This window comes from Syngnathus acus, chromosome 16 (assembly GCF_901709675.1).
Source record: "Syngnathus acus chromosome 16, fSynAcu1.2, whole genome shotgun sequence".
Classification (NCBI taxonomy): Eukaryota; Metazoa; Chordata; class Actinopteri; order Syngnathiformes; family Syngnathidae; genus Syngnathus; species Syngnathus acus.
Genome location: NC_051101.1, coordinates 5398169 through 5415814, shown reverse-complemented (window position 1 = coordinate 5415814; position 17646 = coordinate 5398169). Strand labels below are relative to the sequence as shown.

The 17646-nt window shown below is 40.6% G+C and overlaps 1 protein-coding gene across 1 annotated transcript; it reads left to right on the top strand.

Moving 5' to 3' along the window:
- The first annotated feature begins 2115 nt into the window (after positions 1 to 2115).
- Positions 2116 to 6758, top strand: tent5aa (terminal nucleotidyltransferase 5Aa). Its single transcript, XM_037273969.1, has 2 exons — positions 2116 to 3211; positions 3579 to 6758. The coding sequence occupies exons 1-2, from the start codon at positions 2786 to 2788 to the stop codon at positions 4356 to 4358; spliced, it is 1206 nt and encodes a 401-aa protein (XP_037129864.1). The 5' UTR covers positions 2116 to 2785; the 3' UTR covers positions 4359 to 6758.
- Positions 6759 to 17646: the final 10888 nt, after the last annotated feature.

Here is a 17646-nt window from a genome sequence, read left to right as displayed (position 1 = left end):
TAGCAGTGGTCTGAGTTGTACCTGAAGTGTGATGTATCGAGACTAAACAGGAAAGGTGAAAGAACAGTGCCCAGAGGCACCCCTGTACTGCAGACTACATCTACATCAGACACACAATAATGAGACTTTACATGCTGTTTGTGAGGTAGATGATGGTCCATGCAGTCAGCTGCTTGTCCACTCCAATTCCCCTCCAGTTTCCCACTCAGCAGTGCAGGCTGGATGGTGTTGAACGCACTGGAGAAATTAAAGAACCCTCACAGTGTTCCCCGTCTGCTCCAGATAAGAGAGGGATCTGTATAGCAAGTGACTGACAGCGTCTTCCACCCCAAGGCCGGGCGAACTGCAGGAGGTCCAGCGCTGAGCTCACCGGTGGGCGGAGGTATAGCAGGATGAGCCTCTCCATGGTCTTCATCAGATGATTGGTCAGGGTCACAGGTCTGTAGTGATTGGGCTCCCTGTGATCTTTGGCACCGGAACCACGCAGGATATCTTCCACAATTCAAGTACCCTCTCCAGATTAAGGCTCAGATTGAAGATATGTAGAACAACATGACAGAGCTGGTCTGCACAGTCCCTGAGCAGTTTGGCACTGATCTTGCAGATTATTTTAAATCTTTATCAAGTGTACACTGAGAGGATAGCCATCTAAAGACTATGAATTCAAGGTGTGACTTAAATATAAATATCTGCTTCAAGCACAGTTACTTCCAGGTATCTGAATTCAGTGTGTTCAGACAGATGATTCCAAACTAAAGTACCGAATTTACAGCATGTCTGTAAAATTTAGTGGTCCCTAAAGGGCCTCAGCAGAATGTGACTTCTTTGCTGCCAGCAGACTTGCAGGTTAGGACAGGGGGGAGGCCCTGTAATAAATCAGATTAAGTGAGATGGTTCTCCCTATCTCACTTGTGAAACATGATCCACTATTTAACCTTTGGCTTTAATCTACAAGATGAACATGAAACTAAACACACTACATGCTTGCTGTCCGTCTGGGTTCAAACACAACTGAAGTAAGGAATCCTCTTTGTTGAACTGATTACTGCTGCTTCTCCCCTCCAGAGACCCTTACACTCAACAAGAACGATTCTGCAGATTTTTTTTAACGACTATGTCTGAAGCATTTTGATTGAAAAGTAGGAAGGAAAGGACATTATTGTCAGTCATGCGTCTGGTACACAATCTCAACTAAATCAGAAGCACATGGAAAGCTAAGGCAAAACTATCTCCTGGAATCCCAGTTATCTCTGTGAAGGGAGATTGAAGAGGCACAGAAGGCGACATAAATGAGCGGATCTTTGTTTTCTAGTCATGCAATCAATCATATTTTATCATGAAGTTGTCACCTTTAGTGGGGCCCTGGTCCATTTCTGTATGTTTTTGATCAAATATAACATGCAGTTAAGTTCGTAGATATTAATCACGAATCACCACTAGGAAATCAGAGTAAATGTTTTATTTGCTTACTCATTAACAAATATTCACACAGCGGAACAAGGAGCTACTCTATCATAAATAGTGTCATAAACAAGAGGAAAGGGTGTTTTTGTTGAGGTCAGATGATTATGTACAAGGACACTGGAAGACTTTTTAATGTTAGTTTTAGAACAATTGTGTAAATCAACATAACCATCCATCCACCCCCCCCCCCTTTCTCTTTCACTATCTATCCATCCCATCCATCCATCCATCCAGATCATTCAATTGCATCACAGTCCCTTTGACTGCATTCATGTACAGTTTTGTGTTAGGACACAACACAGCCTATAGGAGGCGACATGGCAACATTTGTGGGTTCAGTGTTTCCTTCAACCCCACTGTGATTGATGTACAGCTACTATATATTTGATGTTGTTTTCTTCCCCTCACCCACGTTTGCCCACATTTTGGTTGAAACAAATGCAATGGTGGGAAAGGCTGTAATCTCAGGGGGATGGAGTGATCATTTTGAACAGAAAGGCATGCACTGTTTGTCCTGAATTATTCTTTACGTGTCAGTGTTTGTGATGTGCTGCAGATTTACTGTGGGGGGTGGGGCCTCCTGGCTCTTCGTCAGGGAGCCAGACATGTAAAGTGGGCAGGTAACAGTTAACTTCCCCTCCAGCGGAATAATATATGGCATTAAATAGACCCGAGGAAAGCAAGTTGGACTTTGTACACGCACGTGGAGCTTTTTAAGAGGAACATTTCTTGGGAATGGGAGAAGAAATTAAAAAGTGTAAAGGCGCCCAAAAGCTTCTTCTTGCGAGAGGTTGATTGTCAGAGGGAGGGAGGACTGTGCCAAAGTGTGAATCGAGGATCCGCTTATTCATGCAAATTCATCAAATCATAGGCGTGCCTTTGAGCGATGGAGCCGGAAAAGCAACCACCTCCTGGATCATGCAGCACCTTCAAAGACTGATGTGCACGCCTCGGACACTTTCACAGCAGTACTGGAGTGAACGTTTGTGAAGCACAAAGTTAGATGCTTCACTTTCCACACGTTTGTCTTCTTGACAAGCTGAGCGCTTTCTCCTCTGGGCAATCGACAAATCTGCAGCAGTGCCTCTGGGATTCTGAAACCCACTTGTTGCGTAAAGTAGCCATTAACTACCCTTTTTGTTGCCTTTTATTTTTGTCTTTCGCTTCAAATTGCACTTTTTTTTTTTTTTGACATGCTGAGATTCGTTTTTCATGACGTTGAAGTTAATACCCGAAACTAATTCGGTGCGTAATTACGCATTTGCTCCAGTTTTGACACTTGGCTTTAAATCAAATAATTCGAGACTTTCCCAGCATCAACATGTCCGAGAGCGATAGTAGCTCTATCGAAAGGCGTCTTTCCGAAACAGAAAGCGACAGCGTCAGTGTTCTGAGTTGGGAGCAAGTGCAGCGTCTGGACGCGATTCTGACGGAGACCATCCCGATCCACGGACGGGGCAACTTCCCCACGCTGGAGATGCAGCCCCGACAGATTGTCAAAGTGGTGCGCAGCCGGATGGAGGAGAAGCAAATCCACGTCCGGGACGTTAGGTTAAATGGCTCTGCGGCCAGCCACATACTGCACGAAGACAGCGGACTGGGTTTCAAGGACCTCGATCTCATATTTTGCGCAGATATGAAAGGTGAACGGGACTTCCAGATTGTGAAGGACATTGTTCTGGACTGTCTCCTGGACTTTTTACCCGACTGTGTGAATAAAGAGAGGATTACCCCTTTAACGTTAAAGGTAGGCGCCGACACAAACAATCCATTTGAAATTACTGTACATTTGGTGTGGTGACATTTAATTGCATTTGTGTCAAATTGGTTTCACGATCATTGTGCTCACACTTAATGTGCAATTAGATTAGTTTAGTGATAGTAAAGGATGTCTAAGAGGATTGTGTTAAACCACTTGGGAAGGTAATTTGAGCTCAGCCTGCAGCTACAGTAGATTTCATATCCAAGCACAATCTTTGTTTGTAATATTCAAGTTTAGGACAGGATCTTGAATGACAACGGACTTATTCATGCATAACTGGCTCAATATTTGACAATGGATTCTTCCAGGCTTTGTTTGTTAAAATATCCTTGCTATGTATTGCCACTCGTAGGAAGCCTACGTGCAGAAGATGGTGAAGGTGTGTAACGACTCGGACCGCTGGAGCCTCATCTCCCTCTCCAATAATCGGGGCAAGAATGTGGAGCTGAAGTTCGTGGGCTCTCTTCGGCGACAGTTTGAGTTCAGTGTGGACTCCTTCCAGATCAAGCTGGACTCACTGCTGCTCTTCTACGAGTGCTCAGAGAACGCTATGACCGCAACCTTCCACCCTACCATTATGGGCGAGAGTGTGTATGGCGACTTTGGCGAGGCCCTGGATCATCTACGTCACAAGGTCATCTGCACCCGGAACCCGGAGGAGATCCGAGGTGGCGGCCTGCTGAAGTACTGTCACCTGCTGGTGAGGGGTTTCCTGGCGGCATCAGCGTCTGAGATGAAGTGCCTACAGCGTTACATGTGCTCTCGCTTCTTCATTGACTTCCCTGACATCGGCGAGCAGCAGCGCAAGCTCGAGTCCTACCTTCAAAACCACTTTGTGGGCCTAGAGGACCGCAAGTACGACTACCTGATGACGCTCCACGGGGTGGTGAATGAGAGCACGGTGTGCCTCATGGGACACGAGAGGAGACAGACCTTAGGGCTCATAGCCATGCTGGCAGTGCGTGTTCTGGCTGAGCAGAATGTCATTCCCAATGTGGCCAACGTCACCTGTTACTACCAACCTGCTCCTTATGTGGCAGACGGTAACTTCAGTAACTACTACATAGCACAGGTACAGCCCGTGTTTGCCTGCCAGCAGCCTGCCTACTCCACCTGGCTGCCCTGTAACTGAGCCAGTCCAGAGTATAGAAGAAGAAGGAGGAGGAGGAGGAGGTAGCTTTGTTTGAACAGGAGCACCGTTTCCACCACAAACTTACCCAGTGTTTGATGGCTGTCAGCAAAGGGGGTCTTTTTTTTTAATGTTTTGCATCAAAGCTCATTTTTTTTTTGTTCATACATTGAGTATGAATGATAGATAACAAAAGAGTCAATTTTCAGTCAATGTGAATCGCTCACGTTTCTTGAAATACCAACCCCGCCTTTATAATATATCAAAAGTGAGACTTTGGCTCATGCAATTGGCAGATCAGTCAAGAAGTGAGCAGCAAAATCTGAAAATTTGAGTTGAAAGTAACTGTGGCCCAGCTCAAGGGGGGAGTACACCTCACCCCACCACCCCTGCTCTCAGTGTGTATGTGTGTGTGGGGGGGGGTCAAAAGAATCTCCAGGGCACTCAAATAGAGCACACGATATTCTGCTCTATTCTCAGCTGGAACGCTGCTATTTGAATTACTTTTATTATTCAACTAGCATCTCTTTTGCATTTGGTATAAATATGGTTGTTGCAGACCAAAGATTTTAGATTGTTTTTGACATTAAAACCCTATTTTTTAAATGGGGAATTAAATAAAAGATCTGTCTTTTTGTATATGTGAACGTGTTTAAGTGCCTTTCAGTGGGCAGAAAAAAGAAAGAGCAGCCCATTTATTGTTTGAATTTGCTTTTTTTAGTGCAGCAAATGACACAACGGTACCAGGAAGGATTGAGAATGTGTGACAATGTGCGAGTATATTCTTAAACCGCATCATCATTTTTCACACATCACACTTGAATGCTGTTATTGTTGTCAGTATCATCGGAAAACCTCAACTGAAGGTTATCTGTGTGTTTTGGAAGTAAAGGGCTGATCTTTGCTCACCTGGGGAAAAACTACATGTGCAGAGTTCACACAGGTCAGAGGTCAATAGCCACTTTAATAGCATATACTGCCATATGCCATCCGACTCCATCAGGGAGTGCAGTAATTCTGTTAGTCTTTAACATTATTTTACTTGTAATCAATAGAAAGTGGACAATCATTGCTCATCTGTATATATAATGGAATATATTGTGTCATGGCTCCAGTTTCCATATGACCAATGAAATAGCGTTTTGTGTAGTTCTCAACCTAAAACAGCAATGACAACAGACTCCTTGGCGATGCTACGTCGGAAAGAGAGCAAAGGCTGCGTTCTGAGAGTCAGACAGAGAACTTGAAGAATATTTACCGTGACACCTCAGATGATGAGACACTATTTGCTGTAGCACCCTGACAGGGAATTCCTCAGCTGCTGCTCAAGCACTCCAGCTCAGTCTGCTGCTGCAGACACTCTTTTGAAGGCTCCAAAAAAAAAAAAAAAGGGCTGCCCAATACTTTGCTGATCAACCGTGGTAACATATACATTGATTAAAGGCATTGGTTTGGGTAGAGAAAATGAATGTGTAGCTACAGATAATGTGTGGTTTCAGATGGCAGCAAAAAAGGAAGAAAGAAAAACTTGAGGGAGAAGGAAATGTAGCAGGAGAGAATCAGTCTGGAGAAATGGGTGCAGCTGGTGATGGGGTTGATCTCTAAGGCTATGCTTCACTGTGCAAACTGAATCACAATTTAATGACAGTGCTGCCCCTCCTTTTTTTATTCAGGAGACATTGTGCTATTTTTACCTTCAGATTGTTTTGTTTTTTTTGTCAAAAAAAACAAAAACAGGAAATTACAACAGATGTTTGAGTTGAAAGGTGTTACAAGTGTCTCTGCTTAATCAATGTCGCTAATTCTTCATTCTGCCGCATTATAAAACAACTTTGTACATATATGAATACGTGCTCCGGGGTGGCCAATTCACTCATGCTGCAGCTTTTTTTGGTATGACTAAAAAAGTCAGTTGTGACTTTTGAATTGCAGTCAAGCCATAAATCATTCATTCTGTCTAAGACATTTTTTTTTACATTTCTTTCTTGTCAGTGATTGTCTTTAATGATAAATCTTTGGATTGTGCAGGCATTGTATTACCCTTTTTCTACTCAGTGATTATTTGCCAGCTTGCTAGCTCCAGTCTGCCTGTCCAGTAATGAGTGTGCCTATCAGTTAAAGATTGTGGATTACTGGATTGTTCCGTATGCATCGGTTCAAACATGTTCATTATGATGCATTCTTTGACAGAACGAAGATAACCATCCTTGTCTTGTATGTGTATTTTTTTTTATGAGTGGTTTTTTGTATATAGAAATGTATCAAAGACTGCGTATGTTTAAATCTGTGATTGGACTTATATGGATATATGTTCTCAATTGCTTTTTGCGATGTTATGTTGTGTGTCCAATGGGTCCAAATTTAACAATGTTTTCATCAATAAAATACTATATGAAAATCCGACTGATGTCTCATGTCCTGACTTTGCCCCTTTCAAGCCATCATTAATTTAATCATGTCATTTTCACTGAACAAAGTCAAACGTATCAGCTTCAATTTCTACAATAACATGAAGACTGCATATATCGATCACATTGTCAAGCAAGAATTTGAAAACTGCAGTTGCATTGAGCTGTTGCTGAAAGCGAAGCCTCATTGAGATCATATACTTTTTTTCTGAAGTGCCTCAAAAGGATCCATGTAGCAGCCACCACAATCCATCTTGTGCCACTCACTGGCTGACCCTATTGCATAGATGTGGAATTTCTTTAGGAACTCACCAAACAAACCTATGGTACCATCAATCTTAAAGAGCTCGACAGGCCTGAACTCTAGAGGCTCTATTCTGGAGCATCTCATAGCGTTCCATGTAATGCAGATGTATTATTTCTGCCGTTTGATAAATCTATTGATTCCCGTCATGTTGAATACATGTCCACTGTCAGGGTGAGCATTTTTTTTTATGTTTGAATCAGAATTTCAGACTGAACAAATGGCTTTATTACATTAATAAAAGTTTTATATCTGTAGGCGCTTTCACTTAAGCTGTCATGAAATAATATATTATTGGACGAACTGATGTTTAAGATATAAAATAGAGTGAAAAGAAAACAATACAAAGAATTCACATTAGCCAATGCCCTAAATTGATAGCGGATTTAGTTGACTAATCTCAAAAGTGCCATATCAGGGCATTAATAGAGTTACCACAACTTTTTACACTTATCTTTTAGCACTTTTGAAGAATCTGGGGTACAGTAGGATTGAATTTGTAAAACCTCTTCAAAAAAATCCAAGCATCCAATATTCTATCTATTGATTATATGTAATGCCATTATATTAACTACATCAATATTTCATCCTAAATTGGTGGTGTGAGGAAAGGACTGAAGGAAACTACAATCAGATTCTACCCACCAGCCCACGAGCATTTAACCTTCTGTATCTCTGTGCTTGAGGTACACCGGCTTCCTTCAACTGTCTGTAAAACATGTGCAATATATTAGGTTGAATGAAGACTCTAAATAGCCTGAGGTGAATGGGCTTGCGAGTAGTTGTCTTTTTTGTCAGTCCCGCAATGGACTGTTGGTGACTCCAGGATTAACTCACCATCTCGCACAAAGTCAAGTTTAGGCATATGATAAAAAGCTGTTACTCATCTCTTTGTAAAATGGTACTTTATAGAAGCACAAACAAAATATATAATTCAAGTGAATCAGAAAGTATGACCTGTATTTCCCCCAAACCTTTAACATGTGCATGAGTTTTAAAAAAAACCAACGTATGATTCAAAATGATCCGACTCAGGCTGAAGTTTGAACTGAGTGAGTCAGTGAGCTCAATTGTCTTTCTTACATGGAAAATTTTGTTGTTTTTGTGAGCCAACATAAAACCATTAATTTGTGAGGAGATGTATAAAACACAAAAAGACATTTTAATAAGGTCATAATGATGTATGTTTTTCTTTCACTGTGATAAAGCTGTACTTGCCTGCATGATCAATCCTTCTATTGACCTTTGAAGAGCTTTTTTTGGACACATGTGAGGGGAGAGATAGGCCACTTGCCAGTGGAGCCAAAGATATATTTATGTTTTTCTGTGGTTAAAAGATAGCTGCGGAATGGAATGGAATTCAGACAGAAACCAACTCGAAATGCATCCAAGCTTTGTTCACCAAAAACAGGGAGTAAGAGTGTCTCTTTTCACTGACTCTGCCATTCAGCAGCTTTTTAGATTGGTTCCCTACTGCGAGTGCCTGTTGGGCCCAGCAGGCCCAAGCAGAAACTCATCCAGAAGTAGCCTCTATTGCCAGACAGTGCCGAAGCTGAAAATGAGGGGATTTGCATTCGTAGAAAAAAGACTTTCATGCTCACAATGATTATCTCTGTGTGCTCATCAAATTCTCTTTTAATAGCAACCCCGTCATGGATCAACAGCAGTGCATTAACATTCTGGCCTAAGACCCATATGGACGAGTCCAACTGCCTTATGGTTGTCAGATTGAAATAAACTCTTTACAATAGAGCTCACAGTTCCACGTCACATGCTAATTTGTGCTAGATGAAGGGAGGTAGGAAAGAATATACAGTAGACATGATTAGATCATTATCATTGTCACTGAAGCACATTCAAGTTATTTCCTTGAGCCATAACAGACACAGCAGACAGGCTTAGGTTGACCAGTAATTTTCATACACAAACCAATCATATAAGGCTTTTATATATTGTGATAGTAGCAATTCAGCAATGTTGACGGTTTATTTATAACGCGTGGGAATGGCGTGACGTTATCTGTAGCGACGAGATGCGATCGAAAAGCCTCGCTTCATTTCCCCTAAATACTGTATTCCCACCACTTCTTGAATTGCTCCTCTGTGTATATGAGATAATAAAAAGAGAAGCCCATGGCACCTGCTAGTTCGCCAACAATTACTTCCGTACATGTACTTCATTGCAAGTAATGTCTCTTTCTTTGTGCATGCAGATCGCTTTGGAAAGACGTATGTTCACACACACATTTAGAGAGATGAAAGGAGTCACTTTGATTGTCCAGGATTGGAGTCTGATGTGACCATTCCCACAGCAGCGCATCCCCCCCTCTCCACAATTACCAACATTGAGTCTAACCTCTGTGCAGTCAGTTGTCAGTCCAAAAATAGAGCCCTTAGGCTTAACAAATAATAAGTGTGGAATGTGAAGGTGATTTGCATTACAATGTGACTCACACATCTAAATTTTAGCATTCTTAACTTGTTGCACAACACTAAAAAGGAGCACTTTAAACCTTGATAAAACTCCACAGCTTGAAAATCTATAACTCTGATGAAGGTGGTAATGTCTGAGTCTTAAAATGTCCTTTAGTGTCATAAAAAGCTCCATAAGCCCAAAGGAAAAGAAAAATACTATACATGCCAAGAGTTTATCTTTTAATAGCCACTGTCCTGAGCTCTCACAAGGGATATTGAAGGCCACATTCTATTGGCTCATATACAGTATCATAACAGTTTTCCAGTATAGGAAATATGCGACTTTCAAATTGCAAAGAAAAGGCCACATTGTCTTCCAGTACCTATTTTAGTTTTGCTTTATAAAGGCCTTACTTCTCTAACAACCTTAAAAGGCATGTGTTTATGTCCTATGTATAACATTATCTGAGAAAAAAACATCCTTGGTGTTAGTCCAGCAACATCATGCGTGACATATAATAATAACTCGCACATTTAGATGGTCTGTCTTTTTTCCTATGTAAAATGGGTGACGGCTGTAAAAGCCAAAATGGGAATTTCCCTTGAAACTTTAAATGTGACCAGTAACTATATTTAAAAAAGTATGTCGTATTAAACAGTGCATTACAGAGAGGGTTTTTTATTTGTACCTAAAGGTTTTGTCTTTCAATCCTGCTTTCAAGCACAAAATGACTTCATTTTTCTTACATTAGGAGCCCTGCGGTAAATTCTTAAGTCAGCTTTATGTAGGAAGAGCAGCTCCAAAGGGCCTGAATCCAAACTCCTTAATTTGAGAGGGAGCATCAAACAATAAAACCCTTCTAATTTGAGGAAGCTGTGATTTTGACTTTCCAGTTGTCTGAGTTGTGAAAGACCACACTGACGTGCATCTAAGAGCTAGCAGGAGGAGCTTGAGAGCTAAAACAGACCACAGAGTTCATCCCTGTATAATTATCTGTTATACCTTTGAGTAAACAGGATAGCTGCATAGCTTAGATAGTTTTCATTTATCCTCCAGTTTGTCCTTCCTGATTGTCTGAGAGTTGGGTTATTCTCTGATGTCTTTTCCACTGCAGGGGTTGGAGAGTGACCTTGGGATTTCTCTGCGTTTTTCCTCCCAACTGGAGTGAAAAATATTTTCCAGATGAAAGTTTTTATGGACACGCTAGAGTTTTGAGGGTGGCTTTACCATACTGATGCTGGGTTTGGACCGGCAAAGTTCCACTTGCTGGTGTTTTTTTTTTTAAATATAGTGTCTGTCTCAGTAATTAGGATTTTAATACTTTCAGACTTTTTGTTTCTTGCTGAAGGAGGGTGATAAGAAATTTCAGACAGGGTGATAGAAAATGTAAACAAATTCCAGTGGGATAGAAAATGTAAACAAATCCCAGTGGGATGACATATACAAACTGTTAACAGCTACTGAAGAGATATTAAGTTAGAATGAATGTCAGTGGCAAATGAATGCATTCATCCATCCATTTTCTGAACCGCTTAGTCCCCACGGGGGTCGCGGGAGTGCTGGAGCCTATCCCAGCCGTCATCGGGCAGTAGGCGGGGGACACCCTGAACCGGTTGCCAGCCGATCGCAGGGCACACAGAGACAAACAACCATTTGCACTCGCACTTACACCCAGGGACAATTCGGACAAATGAATGCAAATGCAAATAATTCATTCCAGGTCCCAAATTATATTTAAATGTTCTGATATTCTATGTATATTGTGAGAGAAGTACAACAGCTCTTCCGTTGAAAAAGAATCTCCTTGTAAAGTAACAATCTTATTCAGATTATTTTTTTGTGTCTAGTTTGTAATTGGGATTTTTTTGCATTCAATTGAAATTAAATTACAGTACAAGGAATTATCAGTTTTTTTTTTTTTTCATTTTAAAGAGATGCTTCAATATAATAAATTCTGTACATATCAGACATACTGTTGAACTTTTTTGCCACTTCAGTCTGAATTCTAGGGGGTCGCTGTTAGAATTCTGATTGGAAGAAGCGTGTGTCTAAGGGTAACTTCTGATTGCATACACAACAGCTTTCTATCTGCTGCCACAGAACCGACATTAAGTTTTATTATGGTTTTGGGGGGGCGTTTACTGCCAATTTTAACCATTCAGAGCTCTAATTAAGTGGAGAAGAAAACAGCACAACCATACTTATAGTGCAATGGGTTATGCACAGAAGCTATGATGGTTAAATAGTGCACAATGCACAACACACATCCATGCCGAGACGTCCATGCCGAGACGGTTTGCATGACGAAACACTTATACGTAACTAGAGGCAGCGTTTCGACCAATATTTTATTCTCAACGTCAAAAAGATAGTAAAAAGGGTCATTCATAAAGCGAAGTTCATGTTGTACAGTTTGAGATCCTCATTTTACAGTAATGGAAAATTGCAACGTGATTCTATTCTGGTAAGGCTGTTATTGAACAATGTCCGCAATATGAAATGCTGTATGTACTGTGAAGATCTCCACAGACTTTCAACTTTTGGGGGCTTATTTTGATGCCCAGTGCAAGTCTAGCTGTACAAATTGGTGGAGTTTTACTTTTGGCATTTTCCTAGACTCTCACAGGGGAAAAAGGGTGTTTGCGCCGTTGTGAGATGGAATACAACTGACTTCCGGCCAATTGAAATAACTCCATTCACTCACCTTAAGATAAGGGTAGTCGTTGTTTTTATGCCATATGATTGCGGGAAGAAGAAGAACTATGAACTTTTCATTTTTTGGAATGATGAACTATGAACTGAACTAGTTCATTTTAAAAGTTGTGACCTGAACTTTGAACTTGTTCATGTAGAAAATGAACTTTCCAAACACTGCGGGTAATATGAGTTGAACTAAACGTTGACCTGCACGTCAACACAAAAGAGGACACGGAAAGAAAGCGGCTGACAGCAGGTGTCAGTGTGGCAAGAGAAAACGAGGATGAGGTCAGGTCTTTCTTGCTCTTGTCTCATTATCTATGGAGTCTGAAAACAGCACAACCTCTGTGATTGTATCAATGGTGGTAAAAAAAAAACAAGGTGCTAAAAGAGTTGAGTTGAGAGAGTAGGATGGGGTGGAAGAGGGAGATAAACTAGTGGGTGAATGGGAGTATGAAAAAGGTGTGGGGAGGGTGAGGATGGAAGGTAATCTCGTTTCAGAGATTAGGGTCAATGAGGTTAGAGTCGTACAACTTGTACTACTATAGAAGTAGGGCATTGATGAAACTACACTTACAGATCACATTAAAACAATCTAATTATTTTTAGAATTAACCATCTTAATAATTAAAATCAGCAGTTGATAACATTTTTGAAGCTCTGAGCTAGTGGACGGCCAAGGGTGAAATGGCCGATCCCATGGAATGGGTGCCCGAGATCCTAAGCAAAAACTAGAATCCAAAGAGGCTTAAAGTTCAGATGTATCACTTCAACATACTTCTTTGACATAAATCATTATTTTCCGACTTAGCCAGGGCTTTGGCACCTTAGGGTGTTGCCGAAAGAGCACAAAAATCCAAACGAGTACGTTTATCAATCAAAAACCGAGGATCGGTCCAAAACAAATAAATACAGGTGAATCGTGAATAATGAACTAAGAAGAGATGTCGGTTCACTGATGTGTTTACAGGATCTTCATTAAAGCTTCCAGGGTGTGCGCCTTGTGGTTATTAAATGTAACTTAGGCGTTTGTAATACTCAGCACCGGTCAACTGACAGTCTAAAGAAATATTAAATATATGACCATGATGTTCCCTAGGTACTCTCTGGCTTCCTCCCACATTACAAAAGTATGCATGGTTGGTGAATTGAAGAGTCTAAATTGTCCCTCGGTGTGAATGCGAGTGTGACTGGCCATTTAATCATTTAATTGCAAGGAGAGCATTGCGAGTGCTTGTGTTGGAGTGTGTGTGTGTGTGTTGGGGATAATGTAATGTTGCACAATAGCCATAGATGAATTTATTTGAGGGCTGATTTGGGAAACATTTGTCACAAATTGACATCCAGTACCTCACACAGATGCTTTTTTTTTTTTCAATCTGCTCTGCCATGCAGTATGTGTGTTAGATGGATGTTTATTGGGAATGCTGTTGTACAGAACGTTCGAGAGGGGACAGATGGCAAGTAAAGAGACAACGAAGCAAAAGCTACAGTACGATAACGGAGGAAGGCCCACGATGAGTAGCAAATTGGACAGGACAGTTAGTGCTACAAATGTTTCACTTGACAGCGAGTTTGAATGTAGAGATATCAATGTGATAAGCAGACCTAAAGAGCCAGCTAAACATTACAAAAAAATACAAAAAAGCATCAATAATATTGCGTGCAAAAATACTCTCGTGAAAGGTTCAAAATAAACCTTGTGGTTTATATGATGTGTGGTGTTAATGCTCAGTTATTCCAAAAAAAAAAGTGATTTGGCCACCTCTCTGTGTGATTCTCAATGCCCTCAGTTAACAGCATGAGGAGATTTATTATGTTTACTACATTGGTTGTAAATGTGCCATAAAATACAGCAATTTCAAATTAGTGACAGTCCATTCAAATAATGCTGGGTCTGAAAATCATTTGAGACAATGGAGAGTCACCACGTTCTTTCGCAACTCAGTTTTGTTTTGTTTTGTTTTGTTTTTTGGGGAAGGCGAGTTGGGGGGGTTTAGCCATGAGAATGCCTCTGTGAGAACCTTGGTTCACACCCACAGCTGTGTTGCCTTGCCACCAAAACTCTAAAACTGCTCCCGGGTGTGCGTGCGTGCTTGCCATATGTGTGCTCATAAATGTGAGGAATTCTAGTAGACAAATGTGACTGTTAGTATTTATATCGACATATTGAATGCACCCAGTACCACCAGATAGTCCTGAAAAGATCTTGTGTTTATCTGAAGGATGGAAAACCTTTAGCTCCTCTCAAATCTCTGTTTAAGGAGTGTAGATGCTCCATCCAGCATTATTTAGTGATGAGCTCACGCACAGATCCACTCTGTAATAGAGGAAGATACTACTTGGGTCTCTGCTAGAAACATTTTATTATTCTCGACGGGGTAAAAGACCAGGTGTCTTTTTCAGCAGGGTCATGAAAAAAAAAAAGTTTGGTGAAAGGCAACGCAACAATGTCTCAATATACAATATATACGTATATCAATAAAAAAAAAAATGGGGACTGCGTTTGTTTGTTGATCTGTTTGTTAGTTAGTTTGACGTAAATCGTTATGTAGCCTTTAAGTGATCCTGCTGACCAACAAATGGCATTGAAAATAATAATAATAATTTCCTTATGATTATTCTTGCTGGACTGTAAAGTATCCAAATGTGGCTGATATGAAGGCTTATATTAGACAAATATTTTAGATACATAGAGGCCTCCGGTGCAGGTTCCTGAAAGAGCCTTTTCTATGCTGACAGGCTTCTGAGCTTCAGTCGCTCACAGGCGTGTGTGAGAGGCTGCATTGAGATCTCCAGGCTCCGGGATCAGTGTGTGGAGCCGCCGGCTCGGTTCACAGGGGTCAGTCTGAGGATGTGCACTGTTTGTACTGCAAAGCCACGCGTCTGCCAAAGTGAGCTGCGTGTGCAGACCTTCTCGAACCCTCGCCAGAAAAAGAAAAGCATTTTTGGAAAATCGTTATAATGTTTATATACAGTGGGAAGTCTGCTAAGCTTAGTTTGGACTGCGCTGCTCAACAATGTCACTTAATAGAGATTTCACAATGGGTCAGGCAAGGTAAGGAAAGTGGGTTAACTTTTAATGCACTTTTATCAGCTGTGTAGGAGACTGTACAAGTGCGTATATATGTGCATGTGACAGAGTGTGTGTCCATGTGTGTGATTCTTTACACACTTCCAGCTTCCTCATCCAATTCTCAGAGAAGCACTTGTCTGGTCACAGAACAGTAATTCATTGTCTGACAGCTGTTTTCTTTTCTGTGCGCCTGCCCTGCTTGGATCCCGGGGTGTAATTCCACACACACAGCCAGTTGGAGCTTTTCCTAAATGGAAAAAAAAGGCCATGAGGCTAGAGCTGTTAGAAAATAGCATCATAAAACAAACTCCAGTGGACTAATTGAGTAATTGAATTTGGCTTTTAATTCAATTATATTCAATTATAGGTCAGTGGTATTTGTTTATTATTATAGTTGTCATTTTTTTCCACAAACATCTGCTTCGTTGCTACTGCCTGACAGAGAGCGTACTAATAAAGACATACTGTACATATGAAATTGCTTTCTGCCAACTAGAGTAATGTACGTGGTCATACACATATGCTGTCATTTGACAACTATTTTCCCTCCCAAATTTTAGTCAAATAATGAATTAAACAGGATCTTCCACAGTACAATAGTGTTGGGATTTGTAGGTTCATGAAATCCAGTGGATTTTCATCGTCATTGTTGAGTTTGTCTCAACTTGATAATTAAATTCAAAATTGTCAAGATGTCTTGTAAATTTTACATTTACATTTCTTCAGAGTGAGACATATTATTGCAGAAGTGCACATTTTTACAGTGAGGAAAACATTTATGTATAACGTAATTTAGTGTTACATCCTCTGATGACTTAAGGCTTCTAAAGTCATGATGTGGAAATTGTGTCACATTTTTTTCTACAAATATTTTTCAAGTGCAAATAACACGAAAAGGAACATGTGCGATCAAGATTTTAGACGTCTGTCAAGACCTTGTTACTTTTCTTGGCCCTGGAAAGAACCATGACTTTAAATAGGTCGGACATTATGCCACGCTACTATTAGCGCTCATGTGAAAATATTTTGTGTTTTTATAAGTAGAAGTATGATGCAACAGAAATTAGAATCCCATCTCAAATTTTTTGTGGGTCAATTTGGGTTTCATAGAATGATGCAATTTGTTCACGCTACTGTTCCAGTGGAACCTCTCATGTTGCAAATTAGCCCATGTACACCCACCAATAGTCTTATGTTAACCCAGTGCTTCTCAATAATTTTCTGTGATGCCCCCCCCAGGGAGAAGAAAACAATTTGCGCCCCCCCCTCGACCCCCATTAACATTAACTAACATTAAAGAAAACTAAATATAAATAAAAAAGAAATATCAACTTACAATAAAGAATAACTATTAATAACATTGTTTTTTAGTCTGTAACAGAACAGATTCAATGTGCATCACTTTGCCTGAAATTGAAAATAAATTATAATGATTTAAACTATAAACATTCTTGACCAACTGCCATTTTATGCTGGAAAAAATACAATAAAATAATAATAAACATACATAATATTAAATTAAATAACAGCAATAAATAATATTCAATTCAAAGTAATCAGCAACATTAACTCAGGAGCACAATATATAAAACATTTTAACCTACAAAACAAAGATGAATAAAATGGTGTATTGTTTCTTGCACTGAGCAATTTGGTACGCTGCTTTATATGATGCATACAATGCTTGCTGATTGACTGAAGTAGCATTCACAAAGTGGGATGATTGTTGGCAATATTCAGCCCGTTTTCGCTTAAAAACCTCAAGCATCTTATCAGCGTGATTGGGGTGCAATGACTTTATAAGTGCCGCCTTAATTTATTTGGCTTCATACTGTCCGCAGCCAACATTGTAAGGCACTTTGTGTGCGTATGTTCCGTGCGCTCGACACTGTAGAGTAGTGTTGCTCTTGAGTGAACGATTCGTTCAAAAGAACGATTTTATTTTTCAGTGAACGAGAGTGAACGAATCGTTCTTTTTTCAGTTCATATGACTTCAACCAGTAGGTGTCGGTAATGTACATTGAAGCTGGTGCCACCTCGCCGTAAAACAAAACGAAGAAGAAAATGACGTAACTTCCCGTTCACGAACGAGTCGTGAATTGCATTTCCCGTTCTCCAACTGAACGGATCTGTGAGTGAACGAGTCAGTGAGTGATTTGCATTTCCAGTTCATCGCGAGAACGGATCAGTGAGGGAACGAATCCTGACTTTCCCGTTCGCGAACGAGTTAAGCACTGGCTTCCTTCCCGTGCATCAACGGATCAGTCAGTGAACGTGTTGCGTCTCCTGGCGTGAACTATGTAAGCCAGAATGTCGATTTACGATTTGCCAAGGAAAGAAAGAACCACTCACTGAAACACCGCTTCTTTTATGCACGTTTTCTCCAAGCTA

Coding starts and splice junctions, on each gene's coding strand:
- tent5aa (XM_037273969.1), top strand. CDS start 2,786: ATGTCCGAGAGCGATAGTAGCTCTATCGAAAGGCGTCTTTCCGAAACA. Junction 3,212..3,578: donor TTACCCCTTTAACGTTAAAG/GTAGGCGCCGAC, acceptor TGCCACTCGTAG/GAAGCCTACGTGCAGAAGAT.